The sequence below is a fragment of the Ctenopharyngodon idella genome, chromosome 1, assembly GCF_019924925.1.
Source record: "Ctenopharyngodon idella isolate HZGC_01 chromosome 1, HZGC01, whole genome shotgun sequence".
Lineage (NCBI taxonomy): Eukaryota > Metazoa > Chordata > Actinopteri > Cypriniformes > Xenocyprididae > Ctenopharyngodon > Ctenopharyngodon idella.
In genome coordinates this window covers 2555717-2579777 of record NC_067220.1, presented here as the reverse complement: position 1 = coordinate 2579777, position 24061 = coordinate 2555717, and the positions used below count along the sequence as shown (strand labels likewise).

Genomic DNA, 24061 nt, shown 5'->3' with positions numbered 1-24061 from the left:
ATTGACTGCACTTGAGGGCTCTATGAAACCAGTTTAATTTTTTCCCAAATTATATATTTTTTCCAAATTCCTTTCTCCTTTCCTTTCTCTGTTTTAATTTTTCTAGACTCAATTTTAATGGTTAACTTAAATTTGATTAATCAAAAATCATATCTAATCAATTGAAATCATGATTTAAAAAAAAAAAAAAAAAAAAAAAAAATCTGTTGTGTATTTTATTTATTCTGGTAATCAAGTGAAGACATACAACATGAATTTATCTTTTAATCAAATTAAAATTAAACAAACCCATTTTTTTGTCAAACATAGTGCTGCACAACATAGATTTACTGATATAATTAAAACATGGAAGAAAAAAATTATTATTATATATGGAGATGAAGTTCATGTGTTCATGTCATTATATAGTGAGACAGTGTTGTGGAAAAAAGTCATCTCTTCCTTGCAAATGAAGCTCAAGAGTTCCAGAAGTCAAAATTAGACTTTATTGAGCAAATCAACAAAGTCGAGATTCCTACAGGACATCTGAATCTGTCTCTGACCATTTTTATAAATGAATTCTGCAATTCTGTCTGCGTGTTCTGCATCATGGAAATCACAGGGCCCTACACTTAAGTTTCCACAGCATACATGGTACAACACACTAACTCATTTGTTTTTCTATGTGTTAGGTTTGCTGAAGCGCTCTTACTTGCTGATCGTGACCTTCATGAAGGAAAACCTGAAGATATGCTGAAGATTTCTGAAGCCATAAAGACGGCAGAGGAATACAGCAAACTCACAGGTCAGCTGAAAGCATCATTTTCCATTTTTATCTGTAAGTAAAATAATGTAATGGTCTGAAGAAATTCATTTGTTAATACTTTTTTATTCTGTTAGATGAGATCTTTGAGCAGATCTCGTCCTCCACTGCTGAAAACCTGCAGAAATCCAGAGACATTCTGGACAAGATTGTCAGAAGAAAACTGCCAAAGTTTGTGGGAGAAGCTCGCCTGACTGAGAAAAACATGTCAAAGGTCAGAATAGAAAAATATGTTGGTTTAGTGACTGTTAAGACAGTATTTACTGTACAGTAACTGTACAGTACTTGACTAACCCTTTCAAATCTGAAAATTCAGGAAGAGCTGACAGAAACATGGAAAGCCGCAGTACAGAAGTACAAGCTTGATAAACCAACTGTTTCTCTGAATGCTGAAGATTTACCAGTTTATGTAAGTTATGTAGTTATTCTGTGCTTAAACTAGATTGAAAGTGATTAAGATGCAGGTTCTGCTCTGAAATAAAACATATAACTGTTTAGTGAATTCATCCCTTCACCTCTGCCTTCACATCTTCACAAACTATTTCATCTCTTACTCAGGTGGTTGATCTGGATCACGGCATGAAGGACAAAAACCCCATTGAATCTGTCTATTTCTACAGCAAGAGGAAACACAATGAAGCTTCTACAATTAAAGATTATCAGGTAATCATGTGTTATTTCAGATCATTGTATATGTGTGTATTATATATATATGTGTGTGTATATTTTATGTATATTTTACAAATAGATGTCATTCATTCCTTAATGATGTGCTTTTAGTAAACCAATTGGACTGGAGCTTGAGCTTCGTCTTGTTGGGCTCAGTGAAGTTAATATTGTCGTTATTTACTTCATGATCAAGTATCTTTAGAAAACTCATGGTGTGATTGTTGTCTTGTATTGACAGCTGTCCAGTTTCCTTCCGAAGAAGTTCAATGAAGAGCTTGTCAGAGTTTATTACAAAAGAACTGATGATCAGAGAGCTGAAGATAAGGAGGAGGAGAAGAAAAAGGTGGAAGAGGCGGAGAAGTGCTTTCAGATCTGGTGTTCAGACAATTTTGGACTCTCTTAGACAGCTGAACTACTGACATATAATTCCTCTCTGCGACTTATACAAAAACATTTTACTCCACAACAACAAAAACAAAAACAACAGGGCAGAGGTCCACATATGTCACAAAAGCCAAGCAGCAAAATGTAAAAAAAAAAAAAATTTCAGTTAAGGTATATGGTTAGGGAATAATTTACTATCTGAATTAAAGACAATTGACCCTTCGCCGGGAGTTTGATTGACAAGCGATCTAACCAATCATAAGGCCGAATCCGCATTTTGTCCGACATAGAAGATTAACCTCGGTGGACTTGAACTTGAAAAATGGTGTGTATTGACGTCTTTCCGCGTTTGAAATAACATTCCTTCTCATGTTCATTCATGTTTATTTGATGCTATAAATGAACTAGTAGGAAGAGATGATCGGTTCACGAGCCGCTTGAGCTGAGACGCTACAGCAATCTGTCATGACACATTAAAGATCCACAAAACAGTTTTTATTGTTTGAATTTATTTAAAAAATTACTCAATTTGAAAGCTGGGACTTTGTTTAATATCATAAGTAACCTGCTCTGTCTTGTCTGTCAACGTGTTGTCAGTGTCCTCTTTGATCCGCAATGTATTTTTCACTCTGTGTGGTGTGACAGCGCCATGGCTTGTCGGACAAAGCAACAGTAACTAAGGGGGGGCGGGTCTTTGCGAAGGGTCAATTAAACAAAATAATATTTGTGGCATCTGGTTGCCAGACACTTTCTTTTCTTTTTTTTTTAGTCTAACCAGGGACAGCAGCTGCAAATTCATTAAATGTGATTAACAATCAGGGATGGTGTTGTATTGATTTAAAGGACTGGAAGTGTAGGACTGATGAATGTGGAGAACTGATATTTCTTTCCAACAGAGTAGACAGTAGTGATTTAGTAAAGCTTGGGTGTAGGCCTACCACAGATAGCAAACAACCACTGAAACAATGTTAATGCATCAACGAATGCATCTCTGTTATTACACACCAGACTGACTCCATTTCTGTCATTGATCTACATAAGTTCTTTGTGAGAATTAATGGAGGTTTTAGATGTTGACGTTTTATTAAAAAATTGAAACATACTTGATGCCGCAATGCATGCTGGGAGTCACGAGTTGTGTACTATGGTGGGTCCCATCATGCATTGCGGCATGAAGCATGTCAACATTGTTGAGATTCATATGCTGATTCTTGATGTCTGTGTGTGTCTCTAATCTAATATTTAGAAAACAAAATTAAGAAAGATCTCAGTATGCTCGGGGAAAATCTATTAAGAACAAATAAACACTTAGATTCATCAATCATTTTTCTTTATGATAATGAAAATTATATGATCTGATCATCTTTGTTTCTGGCTTCCTTCGCAACAAGTAATGTGTTCTAGTAAACACTGTTACAAACACCACAAACTAAAGAAAACACTGAAACACTCAAACATTTTCAATAAAACATTGACATCTAAACCTGTTAATTCTCAAAAAGAACTGTAGACAAATGACAGAAATAAAGTCAGTCTGGTTTGTAATAAGAGAGATTTCATGTCTTTTCAGTTGATTTCATCTAAGGCTGTGGCAGAAGTCAGTTGAAGTTGTTTTGTTTCATTTTCTGCGAGTGCACATTGTATCTGATTCAATGTCATTACCATTGATTTTTTAATGAAATCTTTTTTTTTTTTTTACTTTAATTGCTGGTTCAAATGTGATGTTGATTCAGTGCAGTTAATGTTGACACATTAACATTGATTTAACATTGTTTCAATGGGTGCTTGCTATCTGGGACATATTTTAGGGATGTACATTTATCTGGAATATATTTTCTTAATTTTTCTTATTTTCTTAAGGACATGAGGATTCAAATAAGTCATCAACAATAAAGTCTGTCCAAGTGTGGGGCAATGATTCATCTCTCTTTTTTTTTTTTTTTTTTTTATGCATTAACCATGTTTCTAGTAGTTTGTGTCTTTGTTGGTTCCTGCACTGATGGAGAAAAATGATTTTACAGATAATAGATAAAAGATCTGATTAAACAACTCCACAAACAGCATCACCAGCTTCACTTATTACTAACCAGTCTGACTTTATTTCTGTCACACGTCTACAGAAGCTCTTATTGAGAATTAACAGAGGTAATTATTTTCTTTTGTAAACTACAATTTTTGTACAATTGTAGTTTTAGGGTGAACAGGAAATTGAAGACTTGCCCTGACTTTGAATATTCAAATAGTTTGTCTGTCTGTCTGTCTGTCTGTCTGTCTATCTATCTATCTATCTATCTATCTATCTATCTATCTATCATCATCTATCTATCATCATCTATCTATCTATCTATCTTTCTCTTTTTCAAATATACCTTTAGAATTTCTTTCTCATTTTATTTGAATAAATGCATTTTTAGATCAAATATTAATCTGACAAACATCATTAAATAGGCTTCCAAACAGAAAGTCAGAAGTAGCCACGAAATGTAAGTGAAAGTGAATGGAAATATAAGCACTGATAATTAAACAGAAGAACCTGTGCCACTGGATTCATTTACATTGAATGTTTTTCATTATTCTTGTGAAAGCTTAAAGAAAAGAAATGAAGTTCTGTGTGTTTAATGTACATGTAAAATGTGATCTTAAAATGTGTTTTTAAAATAAGGCATATACATTAATTTGAATTTGATTGGTTATGATTTGTCATGAAAAGTTAATAATCACATTCAAAAGTGCAATTTGTGACTGAAAATGAGGTTGTGGGGGATAGAAAATGCAGTATGGATTGTAATGTTGTTTAACTTAATTGATCAAATGACAAAACATAAGAAATCAAATTATATAATCAAATTGTTGGATTCTGTAGCATTTGCCAATTACGTGAACAGCTTTACAGACACTTTTAACAGCAGCATTTTAGAACCTAATTATATTCTGTGTATAATATAGACTGGAAGAAAAACATTTAACACAAAACATTTAATACTTAAATACTTAAAATACCGATTTACAAGGGAGTGTTAGGTGTGTTGTTAAGGGAAATATGTACATTTTTTTTTTTTTTAGGCTACATTTTTTTAAATTCTGCATTTTGACTACAGTATATTAATCAATTTAGCAGTTTTTCCTTCTTTTGCAGAATTTTTTATTTTTTCTTCATTTGATTTTTTGGATCAAGAAATCCATTGGAAGTGGAAATATTGCTTTCTTGCCTGTAAAAAAAAGTTGTCATATTGAAGCATAAGCTACACACATTATTTTGCACATTAAAACCCCAAGCTTGTTAACGTTTCTTTCTTTAAAACTAGCTGAGTGTTGTTTTTCCAACTGTTTTGATATTCCAATCTATGCCATTAATATTTTTCATAGCACTAAGCACATCACAGTTCTCTGCAGCATTAGCCTATATGTTGATGTTTTTTGCGTTTGAGATTTAGCCCTTAAAATGACTCCCTCAGCAGTGCCCTCACTACTGAACTAGGGAGATTCCAACCAGCAAGTCCAATTTCTGCGAGAAATGTTCTGATCACAACATTATGAATTCACATTACGGCCTCATAAGTTTATGAGGAAAAACCCTGCATCAGCTTTTCATTAAACGCAAAGGTGAGCCCTGTGCTTAATTAAATTACCCTGTGTGACGGGTAGCCTTTACTCAAGTATCTAAAGCACATGATCAAATCTTTATGACACACCCTCACATTTTACTGACAAGAAGTTTCCTGATAACATGCTGTTGTGTAGTGGGTTGAGTCTGTGAATCTATAAAATCTCCACACAGTTCTACAGATTATCATTATCATCATCCTCTTTTGCAACGACAGAGAAGTCAACAGGTCATTGAGAAAAAATGTTTGAAGATACAACAGATGTTGAGGACCTTCTTTGTGATATAAAAAGGATTTACAAGAAACATGAAGGTAATGTTTTGACTTGTTTTATATATATATATATATATATATATATATATAATAAATTACATTTTTAATGATTTACCGATTAAATGATACATATTTATTGTAAGTTTTCAATTCACAATCTGTATAACCCAATCTGAAGACCAATAACAGGGGCTAGTACATTTTTTGTGCCATTTTTTGTGCCATTTTTTGTGCCATTTTCAGAACGTGATAGTGATAGTTCACCCAAAAATGAAAATGCTGTCATCATTTACTCACCCTCAAGTTGTTCCAAACCTGTATAATTTCTTTGATCTGCTGAACACGAAAGAAGAATGTTTGTAACCAAGCAGTTCTGACTAGTTTTTTTTTCTATTATTATTATTATATGTAAAATTATATATTTATATTTTTTAAAAATTATATAAATATTACATATATATATATATATATATATATATATTTTTTTTTTTTTTTTTTTTTTTACTATGGAGGTCAGTGGTGCCCCCAAACTGTGAACATTCTTCAAAATGTTCCCCCAATAAATTAATTACATTTCAGAAGCAGAACCAAATATCATGATAAAAAAGCATGATATAAAATTGCTAGATGGGAATGCAAAGATGCACATAGATTTTTAAAAATTCTGATAAAAAATGTGTGCGCTCAAATGAGCCAGATTTTTTATGCACATTTGCACTTAAACTATGATGGAAACACCTAACCCTAACTATAAGGCTGTGATTGGACAGCTGGACTAACTAGCGGATCAATCGCATCACATCATCTCAAATGTAGGTTTGGTGGTTCTGAAATGCCCGGTTTGGTTTAATTCCCTCAAAAGCGTCTCACACGATTGTGTTCCCAAACACCAGCATCAGAATGCATGAGAACATGACAGCTTTTATTGTGTTTCATCTGATGCTCTGAAACAAACTCATTTATGATGGAGGACAAAAGAGCCACAGTAATATTATATACAATTTAATGAATTATCCCAGAATTTAGAGTAAACTTAAAATTTATTTGCATAAATTCATTCTCAGTTAGTTAAAGGGAACATATGAAACCTTTCTCAGTCATTCTAAGACAAACAAACAAACAAAAAAACTATCACCTAGAGATGCACTGATATTGTCATGTATATGTTCTGTTTACTTCAGTTCTGTCATGTCTGCACCTGTCCTCGTTAGTCCCTGATTAGTTAATCTTCCTCCACCTGTTCCTGTTTAGTTCCCTCAATCACTCTGTGTATTTATTCTCCCGGTTCTGTTCAGTCCTTTGTCAGTCATTGTTGGAGTAACACGTTATGTTCTTCTGTTGGATTAAAGACTGTGTGTACACTACTATTATCTCCGACTATCGGATAGTTTAAAAACATATAGTCAGGGCCGGAATATCCTGTCAATCAAAAGAGAGCAGCAAAATGCACTGCATTTGTGTTTTATGTAAATAAAATGTTAAGAAACCAGTTTGATGTTCAATATTAATAGTAATTACATGAATTAATAACATTCAGAAAGTTCAGAATTTGGTTAATTTGTGTTAATATTAATTGGAGTAATGTGTTTGTTTATAACTGATACCAGTTACTCTGAAACAAGTTAATGAAATGGAGAGAATAAAGTTTTTATTTGCATTTCTTTCAAAATATAATATTTAAAATATAATGATTAATTATTAATTATAATGAAGCTATCATTAATTTAAAAGAAGGTATTAAAGGCAGAACCCCCAAACTATCGGTATCGTTACCGGTATTGATATCAGTCTGAATAATCGGCTATCGGTATCGGTGGAGAAGTTTAGTATCGGTGAATTTAATATTTGCTTATTATTAAGGCTACTGCTTTGTTAAACCAACACTAATATTTCTATGAAAGTATTTCTAATGGACAAAATGTCTCTCCACAGAAAAAAGAAAGACAAAAATCACTGAGGATTTGCAAAACATCAAACAGAAATACTCCCTAGACTTTTCAAAGGACACCATGAAGGCAAGTGATGCATCAAAAAAGGAGAGAATAATGTTTCCTGTGTATAGTAAATGTAGCCTATATAGCAAACAAGAGTCATGTCATTACAATCATATGAATAATGTTTAACTGCAGGGCTGTCTGATTGGAGTGATATTGATGTCATGGGCTGAATCAATCACTTGCCCTTTTGAAACGCTAACATATAATATGATCGAACCAATGCAAATAATGAAAAGTTGTGCACTGATATCAAAGTTAAAACTGATTATATATAAACTGATAAACTGATATATATAGAACTGATGAATAGAGATTTCTGTACATGTTGAAAATGGTCAGTTCTTGCTAGTTTATTCTTAACTATATTTTTCTGCTATAACTATATAAACTGATAAAACTGATATCAAAGTTTATCACTGATTTAAAGAAATTGTTAGTTACTTCAAGAAGATGTGTTTGCTCTTTTCTTATGACCTTTTTCTTTAGGTAAGTTTTTTATAAATAAATAAATATTTTCTACCCTGTAGATCTTCAATGACCCCATTCATGGTCAGATTGAGCTGCACCCCCTGCTGGTGAAGATGATTGACACTCCTCAGTTTCAGAGACTCCGTCACATCAAACAGCTGGGAACAAAATATCTGGTGTTCCCTGGAGCCACTCACACTCGCTTCGAACATTCCATTGGGTAATCTTTTTTAAACTCTTTTCGAGGCTGGACCTTTGCATTGTTTTTCCATGAAATAAAGGGATATTCATTGTCTGTGTGTGTTAGTGTGGCGTATTTAGCTGGATGTCTTCTCAGAAGTCTTCATGATAATCAGCCAGAGCTCAACATTACCAAACAAGATTTCCTGTGTGTTCAGATCGCTGCTCTGTGCCATGACATGGGTGAGTAGTACAAACATTCATGTAAAAACACAGGTGTGTATTTCATTGCTATTGCTTTATATGTTGTTTTAACCCTCTGGTCCTCTTCTGTCAAAAAAGACCAAAAACTTTAGCGCACAGCAATAAGGGGGGACACTCTAAAATGCCAAGAGTGCAAAATAGACAAAAATAGACACACCCACACGCACATGCACACACACACAACAAACTATTATACACACAAATGAACCTGTGCGGCTGTAACAATATGATAAAATTGAGCCAAAAGACTCAAATAAGAGGTTGAAATCAGATCAGACCCAGATTTATTAAGTTGTGATAAAGCATGCCTGTTTTTTTTTTTTTTTCTTTTTTATTTTGTTGCTGTTGTTGTTGTTGTTTTGGGTTTTTTGTTGTTGTTGTTGTTGTTGTTGTTGTTGTTTTTGTGACATTTTTATTAAATTTTGCTGTTATGTGTAACAAAATGTCCTCCTCTGTGTTCAGGTTTGACTGTATTAAAATTAATGCAAAAACTGACACTTCAAATTAACGTTTTAAACAAAAAAAATCTAAACTTTGACAAAAAAAGTCTTTGAGAATGTCTAAGTATAAATCCAAATCCACAACTTAATAAAAACAAGTATTTATGTCCAAAAACACTTGATAATTTATAAGCCACTTTATATAGAACTATATAGGAATCTAGTGGTTACACAAGGGCATTACAAAAGTTTTTCTTTTTTTACTCCCACCAGATGGCACTAATCTACTCTTAAAAATGGATTTTAAATGCCTTGTCTCTATTTTAACATGAAATACTGTTTTAATTTAATAATAATAAAAAAAAATAGAAAAAAAATTGTAATTGTAAAAAAAATATTGAAAAAAAATAGTGCATAGTATCATTAAATACCCTCAAAATTCTAAATAATAATCAAAAATATTATTGAACAAAAATATATTTTATTGGATTTCCTTGGGGATGGGAGTTACATTTTAAGGCTTTGGTCATTTTTGACCGTGAAGAAGCCAAGTGTGACCCCAAAATGAAGAAATAATTATATTATGCATGTGGATAATGAAGCATGTTTGTAGGACATTTAAATGCAAAATTATTTTCATTACATGTAAAGTGCTATGGACACCCTGAAGGTTATGGATAAAAAGTGCTTTAAAAAGTACCATTATGTCTTTTCAGTTTGTTCTCTCATTTGTTTGAGAGAAGTTGCCAACATTATAGTTTTTCATACACCCCTAATACACACAAAAACGTCTCGGTTACGTATGTAACCCTCGTTCCCTGAAGGAGGGAACGGAGACGTACGTCAGTAGTGACCGACGAATTGGGATATCGCTAGAGAGCCCTATCAGCTTCGAGTGAACTACAACAGGCCAATGAAGTTGGCGTGCGATATTTGCATAATGCGCACCGCCCCCGCCAGGTGGTATAAATAGGGGAGCAGATGCAATCGCACTCTGTTTTTCGCTGAGGAGACAACCTAGTCTGCACTACAGCGAGGGTACAGCAACTGTGGCGACGGGACGTACGTCTCCGTTCCCTCCTTCAGGGAACGAGGGTTACATACGTAACCGAGACGTTCCCTTTCAGTCGGTCACGTTCGACGTACGTCAGTAGTGACCGACGAATTGGGATCCCAAATAAAGCGCCACAGTATGAACCCCTTCCAGTGCCCAGCGCAAGCTCTAGCCACCCGGCGCACCAGTGGGACGGGGAAGGGGGCGAGCTTACGCCGAGAGAGTCTACTGCTGTTCCGATATACCCACTAAGTAAACTAGACTACACTGGGGAAGTGAACCCGTAGGGGACGCTGCGGAGACCACTACCCACCTGTAGGGGAGGAATTTACGTGGAGAGTACACATATGGACTGGCCGTGGGCAGTACGCATATGGAGTCCCTGGGATGGCTCCACCTGGGTAGGGGGGAGACTCATCTGACAGGTGACAGCAGAGCTGGCTCTGCTAGGGAAAGACACGGGCTCGCCGTAGGGAGTTGACCGTGGACAAATACACACATGGGACCGCTCACGTGGAGGGGTCACGACATGTGGAACCCAGCCAAACGTCAACGTCGGTGACGGAGGTTTGGCCTGGCATCAGACACTCCGCAATGTCCGAGCCGAAGGGGGAGGCGGAGGAACTCGACAGGGTTCGCCAAGCGGGGAACTCGACTGGAGTAAAAAGGATGCACGTATCCGGCCCAGGGGGCGGGAGTGGCATTGCAAGCCGACACTAGAACGGGCTCTTCGCGTCTACCGGCTGGTGGAAGCGAGTACACGGGAAGATACCGGTTCTACACGAAGGCTATAGAATCTAGCGAACGTGTTAGGTGTCGCCCAGCCCGCAGCTCTACAGATATCTGTCAGCGAGGAGCCGTGCGCCAGCGCCCAGGAAGAGGCCACTCCTCTGGTGTAGTGGGCTCTCAACCTGAGCGGGCAAGGCACGCCCTGGGACTCATACGCCAGGGCGATGGCGTCCACTATCCAGTGGGCCATCCTCTGCTTGGAGACAGCCTTTCCCTTCTGCTGGCCTCCGTAACAGACAAAGAGCTGATCTGAGGTCCTAAAGCTTCGCGTTCTGTCCACGTACAGGCGCAGAGCGTGGACGGGAGAGAGCAAAGCTAGGGCTGGGTCTGCCTCCTCCGAAGGCAGCGCTTGCAGGTTCACTACCTGATCTCGAAAGGGAGTGGTAGGAACCTTGGGCACATATCCAGGCCGGGGTCTCAGGATAACGTGAGAGTCACCGGGCCCGAATTCCAGGCACGATTCGTCAACCGAAAATGCGTGCAGGTCCCCTACCCTCTTGAGCGAGGCCAATGCAACCAGGAGGACGGTCTTTAGGACAGTACTTTTAACTCGACTGATTGCAAAGGCTCGAAGGGACGACCCCGGAGAGATGTAAGAACCAGGGTCAGATCCCAAGAGGGTACAGAGGGGGGCCAGGGAGGATTAGTCTCCTCGCCCCCCTCAAGAACCTGACGATCAGATCGTGCTTCCCTAGCGATTTACCATCAACTGCATAGTGATGTGCGGTGACAGCGGCAACATACACCTTGAGGGTGGAGGGAGACAGCCTTCGCTCCAGGCCCTCTTGCAGAAAGGAAAGCACGGTTCTGACCGAACATGATCGGGGGTCCTCTCGCTCTGGTTGAGAGGAACACCATTCGACGAATAGGTTCCACTTCAGCGCATAGAGGTTCCTCGTAGAAGGAGCTCTAGCGGAAGTGATGGTGTCTGCGACCGCTTGCGGGAGATCACTCAGAACCTCCGCGTCCCGTCCAGGGACCACACATGGAGTTTCCACAGGTGGGGACGCGGGTGCCAGAGGGTGCCCCGTCTCTGAGTCAGGAGGTCCTTCCTCAGAGGAATGGGCCAGGGAGGTGCTGTCGCGAGGAGCGTAAGGTCCGAGAACCAGGTCCGAGTGGGCCAGTATGGAGCCACTAACAAGACCTGCTCCTCGTCCTCCCTGACTTTGCACAGGAGCTGTGCGAGAAGGCTCACTGGGGGAAACGCATATTTGCGTAGGCCCCGGGGCCAGCTGATTGCCAGGGCATCCATGCCGAGCGTGCCGCCGGTCAGGGAATAGAACTGGCAGTGGGCAGTCTCCGGGAGGCGAACAGATCTATCTGTGCCTCGCCAAAGCGCTGCCAGATCAGCTGGACCACCTGGGGACGGAGTCGCCATTCGCCCGGAAGCGGAGGCTGCCGTGAGAGCTCGTCGGCTGCACGGTTGAGCACGCCTGGGGCGTGAATGGCACGAAGCGACCTCAGATGCTTCTGACTCCATAGCAAGAGATGGCGGGCGAGTTGCGACATACGGCGGGAGCGTAGACCACCCTGATGGTTGATGTACGCAACGGCCGCAGTGTTGTCCGAGCGGACCAGTACGTGCTTGTCTGTCAACAGCTCCTGGAAGCGGCCCAGTGCAAGACGTACTGCTAGCAACTCGAGGCAATTGATATGCCAATGCAGTTGGGGCCCCGTCCACAGACCCGATGCTGCATGCCCGTTGTACGTGGCCCCCCACACTGTGGCAGAGGCATCTGTGTGGACCACAGCATGCCTGGACACTTGTTCGAGGGGAACTCCAGCCCGCAGGAACGAAGAGTCTGACCACTTGGTGAGGGTGCGACAGCAGTTCGGTGTCACGGGGACACGGAACGTACCGCGCTGCCACGCCCATCTCGGGACCCGGCCGCGGAGCCAGTGTTGAAGCGGCCTCATATGAAGCAATCCGAGCGGCATGACTGCGGCTGCGGATGCCATATGCCCCAGGAGCCTCTGAAAGAGTTTCAGTGGGGCCGCCGTCCTGCGCTTGAGCGTACTCAGGCAGGTCAACACTGACTGGACGCGCTCCTCGGAGAGGCGCGCGGTCCAGGCGACCGAATCCAGTTCCCTACTGAGATAAGAGATCCTCTGCCCGGGGGAGAGTTTGCTCTTGTCCCAGTTGACCCGAAGACCCAACCGACTGAGGTGAGCTAACACCATGTCCCCGTGTTCGCACAACTGCTCCCACGAGCTGGCCAGGATGAGCCAGTCGTCGAGGTAGTTGAGATGCGAACGCCCTGTTCCTTGAGCGGAACAATGGCCGCCTCCGCAACCTTCGTAAAGACGCGGGGCGACAGGGCCAGCCCGAAGGGTAGGACTTTGTACTGATATGCCCGACCCTCGAACGCAAACCGTAGGAGTCTGTGACGAGGCAGAATCGAGACATGAAAGTACGCGTCCTTCAGGTCGATCGCTGCAAACCAATCCTGGGGACGGATGCATTTGAAAATGCACTTCTGCATAAGCATCTTGAACGGCAGCCTGAGAAGGGACCGATTCAGGACACGCAGATCCAGGATTGGCCGTAGCCCACCGCCCTTCTTGGGTACAATGAAGTAGGGGCTGGAGAACCCTGACTTCAAATCGGCTGGAGGGACCGGCTCGACTGCATCCTTCGCCAGGAGGACAGCAATCTCCGCCCAGAGAACAGGTGCATTGTCCAGGGACACACGAGTGTAATGGACACCCCTGAACACCGGGGGACGCCGGGCGAACTGAATCGCATAGCCGAGTCTGATGGTACAAATGAGCCAGCGGGACGGGCTGGAAAGCGCTAGCCAGGCTTCCAGACACCGAACCAGCGGGACCAAATGGACCACAGACGTACCGGGCGTGGGGCAGCGAGGTAGAGTGCTGGACCCGACTCGGACGGCATAGCGGCCCGTAGTGTGGTCAGACTCTGCAAGGTGGCAGTGTGAATGGGAGACGGCACATGGGAGGCGGCCTCAACCAACACACTGGGACCTGCTGGCGAAGTGAGAGGGGGCTGAGAGTGGCGAGGTGGGGCCTCGCGCACTGCCAGCCGCGCCCTCTTGGGACCTGGAGGGTCAGAAAACAGTTCTACTCCGTGGGCACCGCTGGTCTCCGGAGAGCCAGCGGCGGAACAAACCAAAATTCTCCACCCGGCCCTCCTCCGGGGAGGGAGCGATGCGGGCATCGTCTCCCGAAGAACTGTTTACCTCAGCTCCAGGTCACCAGTTTCTCCAGGACCGCTTCTCGCTAGCCAAGTGGCTTGGCTGCGGGCTGAGCGGGCTGGATTTTAGGCCAGCTTGTGAGATGAGAGCATCGAGAAAGCGTACTTAGACGATGACACACCTCTGCAAGGCTAGCCAGGGGTGTTTCCGGACCACCATGGTAGACATTGTCTGGCCAGGGGCCTGCGCTATGACTTGCATCATGCGTAGCTCAACCCCGACTCAGAACTACCCATATGCAATGAGTGCTTTGGCCTTCCACAGACTTGCCGGGGGCCAAGACCCATGCAGGGCAGAGGTGGTGTGCCCGTAGCACTGCCACCCCACCACAGAGGGTAGTGAGAGAGAAAAAACTTAATGCAGATATGACCCTTTTGGTGTTCCATATTTGGCACCAAGAAAGGCTTCTAAACTGCCAAGTTTTTCATGCACGTCCAGGCTAAGACAGGGGGCGGGGCAAGGCGAGTACGCGTCACACCACGCCCCCAGGGGCCCGGGAAAGCATGGTCGTTAACTCTGAATCTGATTCAGCATGAGCACATCACAACCGTGGGACGCTCAGCCTCATCTTCATGTCCAGAGCCCAACAACCCTCTCTCCAATGTAGCAGTCGACATCTGATCCTCTGCTGGAGCCCTGACTAAGATGCTAGGTCCCCCATGAGAAGGACCAGCAATCCACCCAGAAGCTACCAGCCATGTGAGAGAGTGAACGTGGTCGTCTAACTGAACGACACACGGCGCTGAGCGCCGACGTGGCCATGTTTTTACCAAACATAAACCACCCACGAACACAGTCACAGCATGTTTGCGATGCGCTAGAGGAGTGGGGGGCCCACGGAGATTGGCTCGGCAGGTAATGCCCCACTGTGATCCTCTGGTCACCCTGGCTTATTCACCAAAAGTAGTACTTTTCTGATTCAGAAAGAGAAACTAGATCGGGGAATAGGTGAGGGGACTCCACCTCGTTTGAGGCACTCGAGTCTCGACCACGCATCTAGAGCGCCGAACAACGCGCTGGGTTGCCATGGCAACGCGCGCTGTCAGCCGGCAGCTCGACGGCACACGGCGCGCTGAGCGCTCAAGCCCTTACGAGAAAGGCAAGACGAACAACGCGCCGACGTGGGCATGCTCTCTTTTTTTACAAGAGAATATGAACCACCCACAAACACAGTCTCAGCACGCTAAGCAGACATGAGAGAAAGTGATTGTGGCCGTCAGCTTTGAGGATAGGAAACGACCGCCTCCAGAAACGCACAGACAGAATGACGTCTTGAAAAAGACGCAGTGTCTGTCTGTGAAGCTCTTTTAGAAGCTCTTGTTCTTTGTGCCGAAGCACACAGGGAACAGCCGCGATGTGACTGCAGGTACACTTTTCACTCCCTGAGTCACACACACAGAGGAACCGGCCCAAATCGCAAACCAACGGGGCAAATAATGCTGTGAAAACAGCAGTTGAGAGCTGTATAACAGCTCGAGAAGCTCACTCTGGGAAGCTCGCGGCCTCGCTGTAAGGTGCCATAAAGCCAGCACTGTAGAACAAAAGCTCTTCAAAGGCTTGCGAAGTCACTCTCAGACTAACAGCAGGAACACACAGGTTGGCTCCGAAACGAAAGACAGAGTGCGATTGCATCTGCTCCCCTATTTATACCACCTGGCGGGGGCGGTGCGCATTATGCAAATATCGCACGCCAACTTCATTGGCCTGTTGTAGTTCACTCGAAGCTGATAGGGCTCTCTAGCGATATCCCAATTCGTCGGTCACTACTGACGTACGTCGAACGTGACCGACTGAAAGGGAACTAAGCATAATATGTACATTTTGTATTTTCTCATAGTCAACATATGAAAAAATAAAAAATAAAGGCAAAATTGAAAACCAATTTAAAACACTTCACCTTTTTGTCATTTCAGGTCATGGTCCGTTCTCTCATTTATTTGATGGCATGTTCATCCCTGAAGTACGACCTAGTGAGTATCTGAGTTTTTTTTTTTTTTTTTTTTCCCTTCTGTCAATTCAACTTTGTATAAGCAAAAAATAATACTTGTTAAAGCCAATGAATATTAAAATAAATGCCTTTACTGCTAAGCCGCATGCAAGGCAAATACATAACTGAATGAAAATTGTGCTCAAATTACTTTTATATTTTACGTATAAAACATTAACATGATTAGAAAATCAAAACTGCATCACATTGTCATAACATAATCTATTATTTATTTACAAATCACAATTATTTATTCAAGAATTAAAATTAAGTTAATCATTGTAGTAGTTTGTATGTGTGTGACTGAGACAGACAAGCCTGTACATACATACTTTATTAAACCTGCCTTACATAATATCTAAAATCTCTTTTCATTTCTCAGATTCCCCTTGGGAGGTAAGCATCATAACTCTCCTGTACAACTATAAATATATGCTGATACACAAACTCTGTGAGATACAATATTTAAGTCAACATGCAGTCACACTTATTTCCTTTCTCAATATGTATCTGGTTTTAAATATATTTAAAATATGGTAACAGAAGACATTACTGTCATTGCATTTACTGTATGAGTGTAAACTGGAAACGGTAAATTGAACACGGTAAATGCAGTACTGCAAACTGCACTTCTACTACATGTAAATGAGCACATGTGTACTACGGTATTTCAGATTGCATCCAGAAAATGTTCTGTTGCATTCACACAAATTGTGTATATACATCTTCAATAGTTGATCTATAATGCACAAAATAAAACAGATTTAAGCAGAACCTTTAAGTTAATGCAGATAAACTGTCTGATTTCTTTTTAAATGTTCTGTTTACCAAGTTATATACTATTAGCATATCTGTGTGTTCACCACCCAAATACAATCATGATTTCAAACTTTCCACACTGTACACATCTATCTTTAAAGTTGCTTCTAGAGCTGTGGACACATAACAAATATATATGCATGCAGTTCTGATGCAGCTTTAATTGCCTTCTGGGTTATTTCATGACTTAATTGACAACATAACTACGACATTGCCTGCTCATAGTTTCTTTTACGCTTTATTTCTGAAGTGATATAGAGCACCACGTTTGTGCATAATATTGAAGAGTGCGTGCTGCAAGAGCAGTACAATGGCTGATACGACAGGAAAGTTCATTGTTTTGAGTTTTACTGACATATAGCCTGACACCATCTCATTTGACCACAGATACTGAATCAGGACAATGCGTTTCTCTCAAAATCTGACAGAAGTGTCACCAGATTTCACATGTCTTTAAAAATATAAGTGGCATCAGAAAAACAGAGGATTACCTTTGTTGTTGTTTTTTGACTGCACATGCGAACCACTCAAAACAGTCTTGCAACTAGGAGTGTGCAGCAGAGCCAATATCTGTATCTGTATTTGTAACAATCTCAAAATTAGTTGTATCTGTTATATGTATATAACCGGAAGTGGACGGGGCTTTACCCGGAAATTGGTACAATTATTTGAGAAGACCGTCATGTCTATGCTATTACAGCTATCTTTTTTCATAGATATGCATCTGATAAGTCTGCTTTTCTCTTAAAGAGACAGTCCTGCATTTAAATGAACACAAATCTTGTCAGGAAAAATAGAAACAGAAACAGCAGTTTGGGTCAGGGTGGATGAGGGGTTGGGAAGCTTAGGCCAAGGGTGCTCAGATGAGTATCGGAAGCATTTCAGGGTAAAAAAAAAAAAAAGTACTGATCCTTCATTAATGAATATATACACAAAAAACAAATGAGTAACACAATATTAACACTCTAGTAACTACTATTAACTAACAAGAATGAATTAGTAAGTAATAGTGCTCAGTTGAAGGTGGTAGTTCACTATTAGCTAGGCAGTAACTATTATTTTTTTCATACCTCCCAGAGAACTACTAAGAACTACTATATACAGGTTCATAATTAATGTGAATAATGCATAATGTATAATTAATTCTAAAGTGAAGATCATGGTAAACTAATGACTCAAGTGTTACTACATCATGAATTACTAATTATGTGGATCAGTATTCTAAAGTGAGAAACATGATAACTCTCTAGTAACTACTGAAGTCATTGTAAACTTTTGAGGTTTTTGTAAAGTATCAGATAGTAATAACTCAAGAGTTAATACATAAATCTATAGGCACTACTTATTTGGATCAGTATTCTAAAGTGAAGATCATGGTAACCCACTAGTACTTACTTAAGTGTTACCAAATACATCAGAAGGAATTACTGTACAAAACTGTACAAAAACATACAAAAACCTCAAAAGTTTACATTTACTTCAGTAGTTACACATTTCAGATATTTCAGTATTGATATGTATAGAAAAATCTATAATTTTGACAACATTGCTTTTAGTTTATTATTTCAGATGCCTTTTTAAAAGACTACAATTGAAAAATGCATATTTAGGCTATAAAATTCAACTCAAAGTGTAGGAGTAGGAGTGACTGCGTTACACGCCACTGCTGAAATACACCCGCATTTGGATGTGTAACATTATATTATAATTTGTGCATTTGGTCTTAATTTAATAAATATGCTGCCGTCTGTCATTAAGGTTAAACAATAAAAGAAAAGAGTGAAGCACTCACTGCTCTTGACTGAACAACTATTGTAGCTTTTTTATTTATTTGTAATGAATACAAAAAAGATGCAGTGGCTATTTGAGCTAGTTGCTTGTAGATGACAACTGAATGAAACATATGTAGTTCATGTGTACAGTTTAATTGTACTTTGATGTGCATTTATGTTCATCTTCTGAAGCACGAGGAAGCCTCTGTTGACATGTTTCACTGCATGATCAAGAAGAATGGACTGGAAAAAGAGATGGAACATTATGGACTTAATCTATATGAAGACCGCATATTTATTAAGGAATTAATTCTGAAAGGACAAAAAGATGCTAAGGTAAAAACATGTTTAATGTATAGTTTTAGTCAGTGTTTATCAGGATACAGTATTTGGGTTCAAAATATTTACCATTCCGCAGTGGTCAATGAAGGGCAGGACTGAAGACAAGTCTTTCCTGTATGAGATTGTGGCAAATAAACTGAACGGCATTGACGTGGATAAATGGGACTATCTGGCTCGGTAAGCATGAATTTAAAATTTTTTAAATGGTTTGAACAGGTATTAAGCAGTTAAAGACAAAGTATAAATGTGTCCCACCTCTTATTTTACATGCAGCGACTGTCATTATCTCGGCATTCCTAATGGTTTTGACCATGAGCGTCTGCTGAAATCTGCACGAGTGTGTGATGTGAACAAGAGGAGACACATCTGCTTCAGGGACAAGGTACCTGTTAATTCACCTTTACATTTACCCCTTTTCCACCAAGGCAGTTTGAGTGCTGGTTCAGAGCCAGAGCCTAGTTTTAAATCAGTTTGTCTTTCACCCAAAGCACCAACTCTGAACCAGGAAAAGTGGTTCGTAAGTAGCACCAAAACATTGCTGGTCTAGAAGAAGCGCTTACGTCAGGGGCTGGGGGCGGGGTTACTGTGACCAACAAGCAGGCTTGGGAGGGTTACTTTACAAATGTATTCCATTACAGTTACAAATTACTTCATAAAAAAAAAAAAAAATTCAGTAATGTAATTGTTTTGGATTACTTCAAGGTCACATGTATAAAAAAAAAAGAAAGACAAAAAGAAAGAGAAAGAAAGAAACAAACAAACAAACAAACAAAGAAGGGGGGGGGGGGTACTTTACTGTAAATAAATTGCATTTTTAAATTTAATTTTTAATTATTTACACGTTCCATACTTTTGAATGGGTCTGAACAACAATAAAAATATTTTAAAAATCTGATAAATTATCTATTGCTGTAATGAAGGGTCGGCAGAGTGGGGATCCATTTGCAGCTTTTATTAGAACAATCACCAAAGCAGACAGGGGCAAGGGCAAAGACATAAACAGGGACAGGCAATGGTCAAGTCACAGGCAGAGATCAGGGCAGGCAGCAGAGAATCATAGAGAATAAACAATCCAACGGTAACAGAGAAACAGTCCACAAGAAAACGCTCAGTAATGATCACCGGGGCAAATCAAGACTTGACACGCGGTGTGTGTGTGTGTGTGTGTGTGTGTGTGTGTGATGAAGTGCAGGTGTGTGCGCAATCAGTCCCAGGAATGAGGGCCTATGGGAAACGTATTCCGAATGGGAAACAGTCAGTATTCAGGTGATGGCTCCCTCCGGTGGTGCGGAGGAGGAGGCGCGGGAGCCACATTCGTGACAATTGCAATATTATTATCGTTGTTGTTTAGAGCTTAAAAATATAAAAGTCACATCAGATCATAACCAAACTGAACAAGCTCGGATCAAACATTTCTGTTCATGTTTGTTCTGCTTTAATTTTAATGTTTAGCATTTTGGTTACTTTTAAAAACTATTAAAACTAAGCAATCATGTCTCATTTCCACAACTTGGGAATACACAGCCCTATGTGTGTGTGTGTGTGTGTGTGTGTAAAGGGCTATTCAGACATCTAGTGGCTACAGTATGGTATTACAGATTATTGTAGCAAGTCTAAAGAGTGTTTTATGTTCTGTTCGGATAAATCTAAGTGCATGTGTTCTTTCCTGTGTTATGGTTCAGCTTGTGTGGGGCTTTAAGGGGTGGGAGGTTCTCCTGAAAGAATAGCCTGCGTGGTGTTGTGTGGGCGGGGTTCTGGGGAAAAGGTTCCAGAAGTTTGTTCGCTGTCTGTGTGGCAGGAGCATCGGCCAAACAGGTGCTCATCTTAATAAAAGAAGACTAAGCTGTTAAGTGAGTCTCATCATTTCCTCCATTCGTTACATTATTTTTTAGTCCTTTGATAAAGAAAGTGTTTTCGTAGTTGGAAGGCAGAGTTTGCACTGTACAACCATGTCGTTTGCATTTTCTTCTTTGAAAACAAAATAGCAGTGAAATTTCCATGAATTGAAAGTGTTTTTCCCCGCGGGCAGTATCGTTTCAACTAGCAGCAGTGATTGAACCTGCATCTGAGAAGATTGTAGACGGGTGTTATTTGCGCATGCACCAGCAGGTGGCTCACATGAGTCAGCACTGGCAACAGAACCAGGAACTACTGTATAATCAAGCAGCGCTTTTTTTTTTTTTTTTTTTTGACAATATTTTTATTTATTTTTTTATTTTACAAGACAAATATAAGACATTGTAATACATATCGGACCATAAGCATATAAAACAAAGAGTACCAACAATAACTAAAATACAAAAAGAAAATGTATACAAAAAATAAAAAAGAAAAAAAGAAACAATAATAAAAAATAAAAAAAATAAATAATAGGATAAAAAGTGCAACATATAGGACAGTTACATGAATTTGAAAAGCTTTAGAATTTGTATTGTTTTTATAAGCTTTTTGTTCTGTGATCTCATGTTTGAAAGAGTTTCAAAATATATTGTGAGATCGGTGTTATAAAAGGTAATATATGAGGGTTTCTTTTGAGTTATTTTTGTCTTATGAATATAAAACTTTGCCAAAATAATTAAAAGATTAATAACATAATTTTGTTTTTGAAAAAAATGTGGGTTTTGAAAACAAAGTAAAATGTCATGGGGTTCTAAATTAAGAGTTCTGTTTAATTTTTTTGTTATGTCTATTTTAAAGTCAATCCAAAAAGAAATAGAAAAAGGGCAATATCAAGCAGCGCTTAATATGTGTTATTATGGAAAAAATAATGATTTATTTAGTTTTAAATGAAACGATTGTAATCCTGATATTATCCCCCCTTTTTTCAAAATGTAACTGTAATCTGATTACTACATTTTTTGACGTAACTGTAACGAATTACAGTCACCGGATTTTTGTATCCTGATTACGTAACACCGTTACATGTATTCCGTTACTCCCCAACCCTGCCAAAAAGAAACTTGTGACCGCCATTTTTGAAATAGCAGCTAATCAAGCTAATAGTAGCTTGATTTTAATGTCCATCTATACAAATTATGGCAAGCTGTATGACTGGTCTGCGAGAAGCCAATGCTTCTTGAACAAGCTTGGTGTGTTTGTGTTTGGCGCTGCAGCACTAGAGTTGCTGTGAAAGATGAGACGTATGCAGTGAAGACCTGGCTCTGTGCTGGCTCTCTAGCCCGTGGAAAGGCAAGTTGAACTAACTCCGAACTGGCAATAGCACTAGCTCTGGGGGAAAAGGGGTATACACTTTTGTAAAGGTGGAACTCCTACAAGGGTTCAGGCTGTAGGGTTGCCGAGCGACTAAAGAAACTTTATCAGCAAGATGGTAGAAAACTGTACATTTCTTGTCTATTACCACCCACTGCAACTTATACCAATGATGGATATAAGCACAGTTACAATAGCAAAATATGTGGGAGAGCGTTGCTATAGTGTGACGATATTATATTGCAATAGGGAGCACATTAATGTTAATACTAAATCAAAACTAGTTAGCACATCATTTGTAATTGAAAGGGTTTAATGACAATATCTGATTATGGTTACACTTAAAATAATTACAAAATAGATGTATGAGATGATAAAATCATATACCATTAATCGTACACAGCATGTATGAAAAAAAGTTACCTGAGAGATAGAGAGAGTGAAAAAGAGAGAGAGAGAGAGAGAGAGAGAGAGAGAGAGAGAGAGAGAATTTGAATTTTGAAAAAAGACTTTATTACAATTTTTCACATAAAACACTTTTTTAAACAGTCAACATTTACCGTTTTACATTTACCTTTTGTACCACAAGGAAAACAAAACAAAAAAACTTTTTTACATTAATAAAAGAGAAAAAAATATTTTTCCATCAATAATAGAGCACAGAGCCTCATTCTTACACCATTTCATTTGAAAAGTGATAATGTCATCCATGGATGAATAGAAATGAAAATCAGTAAGTATTCTGGATTTTACTGTGGCTAAAAACAGAGTATTAAGATCTTGATCTACACCCAGTTCTATTTTGTTTTTTCTGCTCATATAAATTGCTAATTTTGCTTGACCTATAATAAAATTTAAACACTGACAAATAAACCTCTTTCTTCTAATGTATTTAAAACCAACAATAAATACATCTATAGAAAAAGATTAATTAAAACTATCAAATAAATTATGTAATAAACTAAACAAGCTTTTCAGTCTAAAACAATCCATATAAGCATGAAAAACAGTTTCTCTCTTTAAACAAACTGGGCATTCTGCAGTAACATCAGAATTCAAAACTGAAATAAAAGCATTAACTGCTATTGCACCATGTAACAGTCTCCACTGTATGTCCCCAACTCTTTTACTTAAAGGTGGCTTATACAATGATTTCCATTCTGGTTTATCATCATCACACATTTTTAAAACATCACGCCATGGTGTATCAACCCTTTTATCGAGTGTTTTTTTGTTAAAAACAAGAACACAAGCTTTATAAAAAGATTTACCAGTACTTAAAAAAAAAAATAAGACATAGGGATTTTCCAGAGCTTAGAAACATTCCTGAAACATCATCTAAAACAGGTAAAAGAAAAAAATCAGATAAGACATATCTTTCATTAGGCACAATTTTGCTTCCACAGTAGTCTGATAAAAGTTTCAGTTCATCTGAAGTGAGTCTTTTTTTCTATTTTTCTAATAAATGAAAAACAAATCGTCTTGACTTAATCTTCAGACTCATAGCAACTCTTTCCATATTTTCAAAATCTGGTCCTGTCAAATTAACTAGACTCCCCATTGTACATATTTTGGAAGCCACAAGTGTTTCAGTGAGTCCAGGAATTGTACAGTCATTGTGTGTTAAATCAAAGCGCGCTCCATATATAAGTGGTTCTTCAAGGAGCCAGTGAAGAGATTTAAAATGTCCTTCCCTTTGTATTTTGAACACTTTCCACACTTTAAAAACATTCCGATAAAAAATAGGCATTCCATTGATGTTCAGTTTAGACAAGTCCATAAAAAAAAGAT

The 24061-nt window shown here is 39.5% G+C and overlaps 1 protein-coding gene across 5 annotated transcripts in view; it reads left to right on the top strand.

The window, feature by feature from the left end:
• LOC127501282 (uncharacterized) overlaps positions 1 to 24061 on the top strand; it is a 79850-nt gene that overhangs the window by 15188 nt on the left and 40601 nt on the right. The window contains exons 1-9 of one of the 5 annotated variants that reach the window (XM_051873469.1): positions 5660 to 5772; positions 7666 to 7748; positions 8258 to 8418; positions 8506 to 8621; positions 16054 to 16110; positions 16510 to 16523; positions 18911 to 19054; positions 19137 to 19237; positions 19334 to 19442. The exons of the other annotated variants lie outside the window; for them this stretch is intronic. Coding sequence (XP_051729429.1) covers positions 5703 to 5772; positions 7666 to 7748; positions 8258 to 8418; positions 8506 to 8621; positions 16054 to 16110; positions 16510 to 16523; positions 18911 to 19054; positions 19137 to 19237; positions 19334 to 19442 — 855 coding nt within the window. The 5' untranslated portion in view covers positions 5660 to 5702. Of the gene's footprint in view, positions 1 to 5659; positions 5773 to 7665; positions 7749 to 8257; positions 8419 to 8505; positions 8622 to 16053; positions 16111 to 16509; positions 16524 to 18910; positions 19055 to 19136; positions 19238 to 19333; positions 19443 to 24061 lie in introns of those variants that run through there. 5 annotated transcript variants of the gene reach the window in all.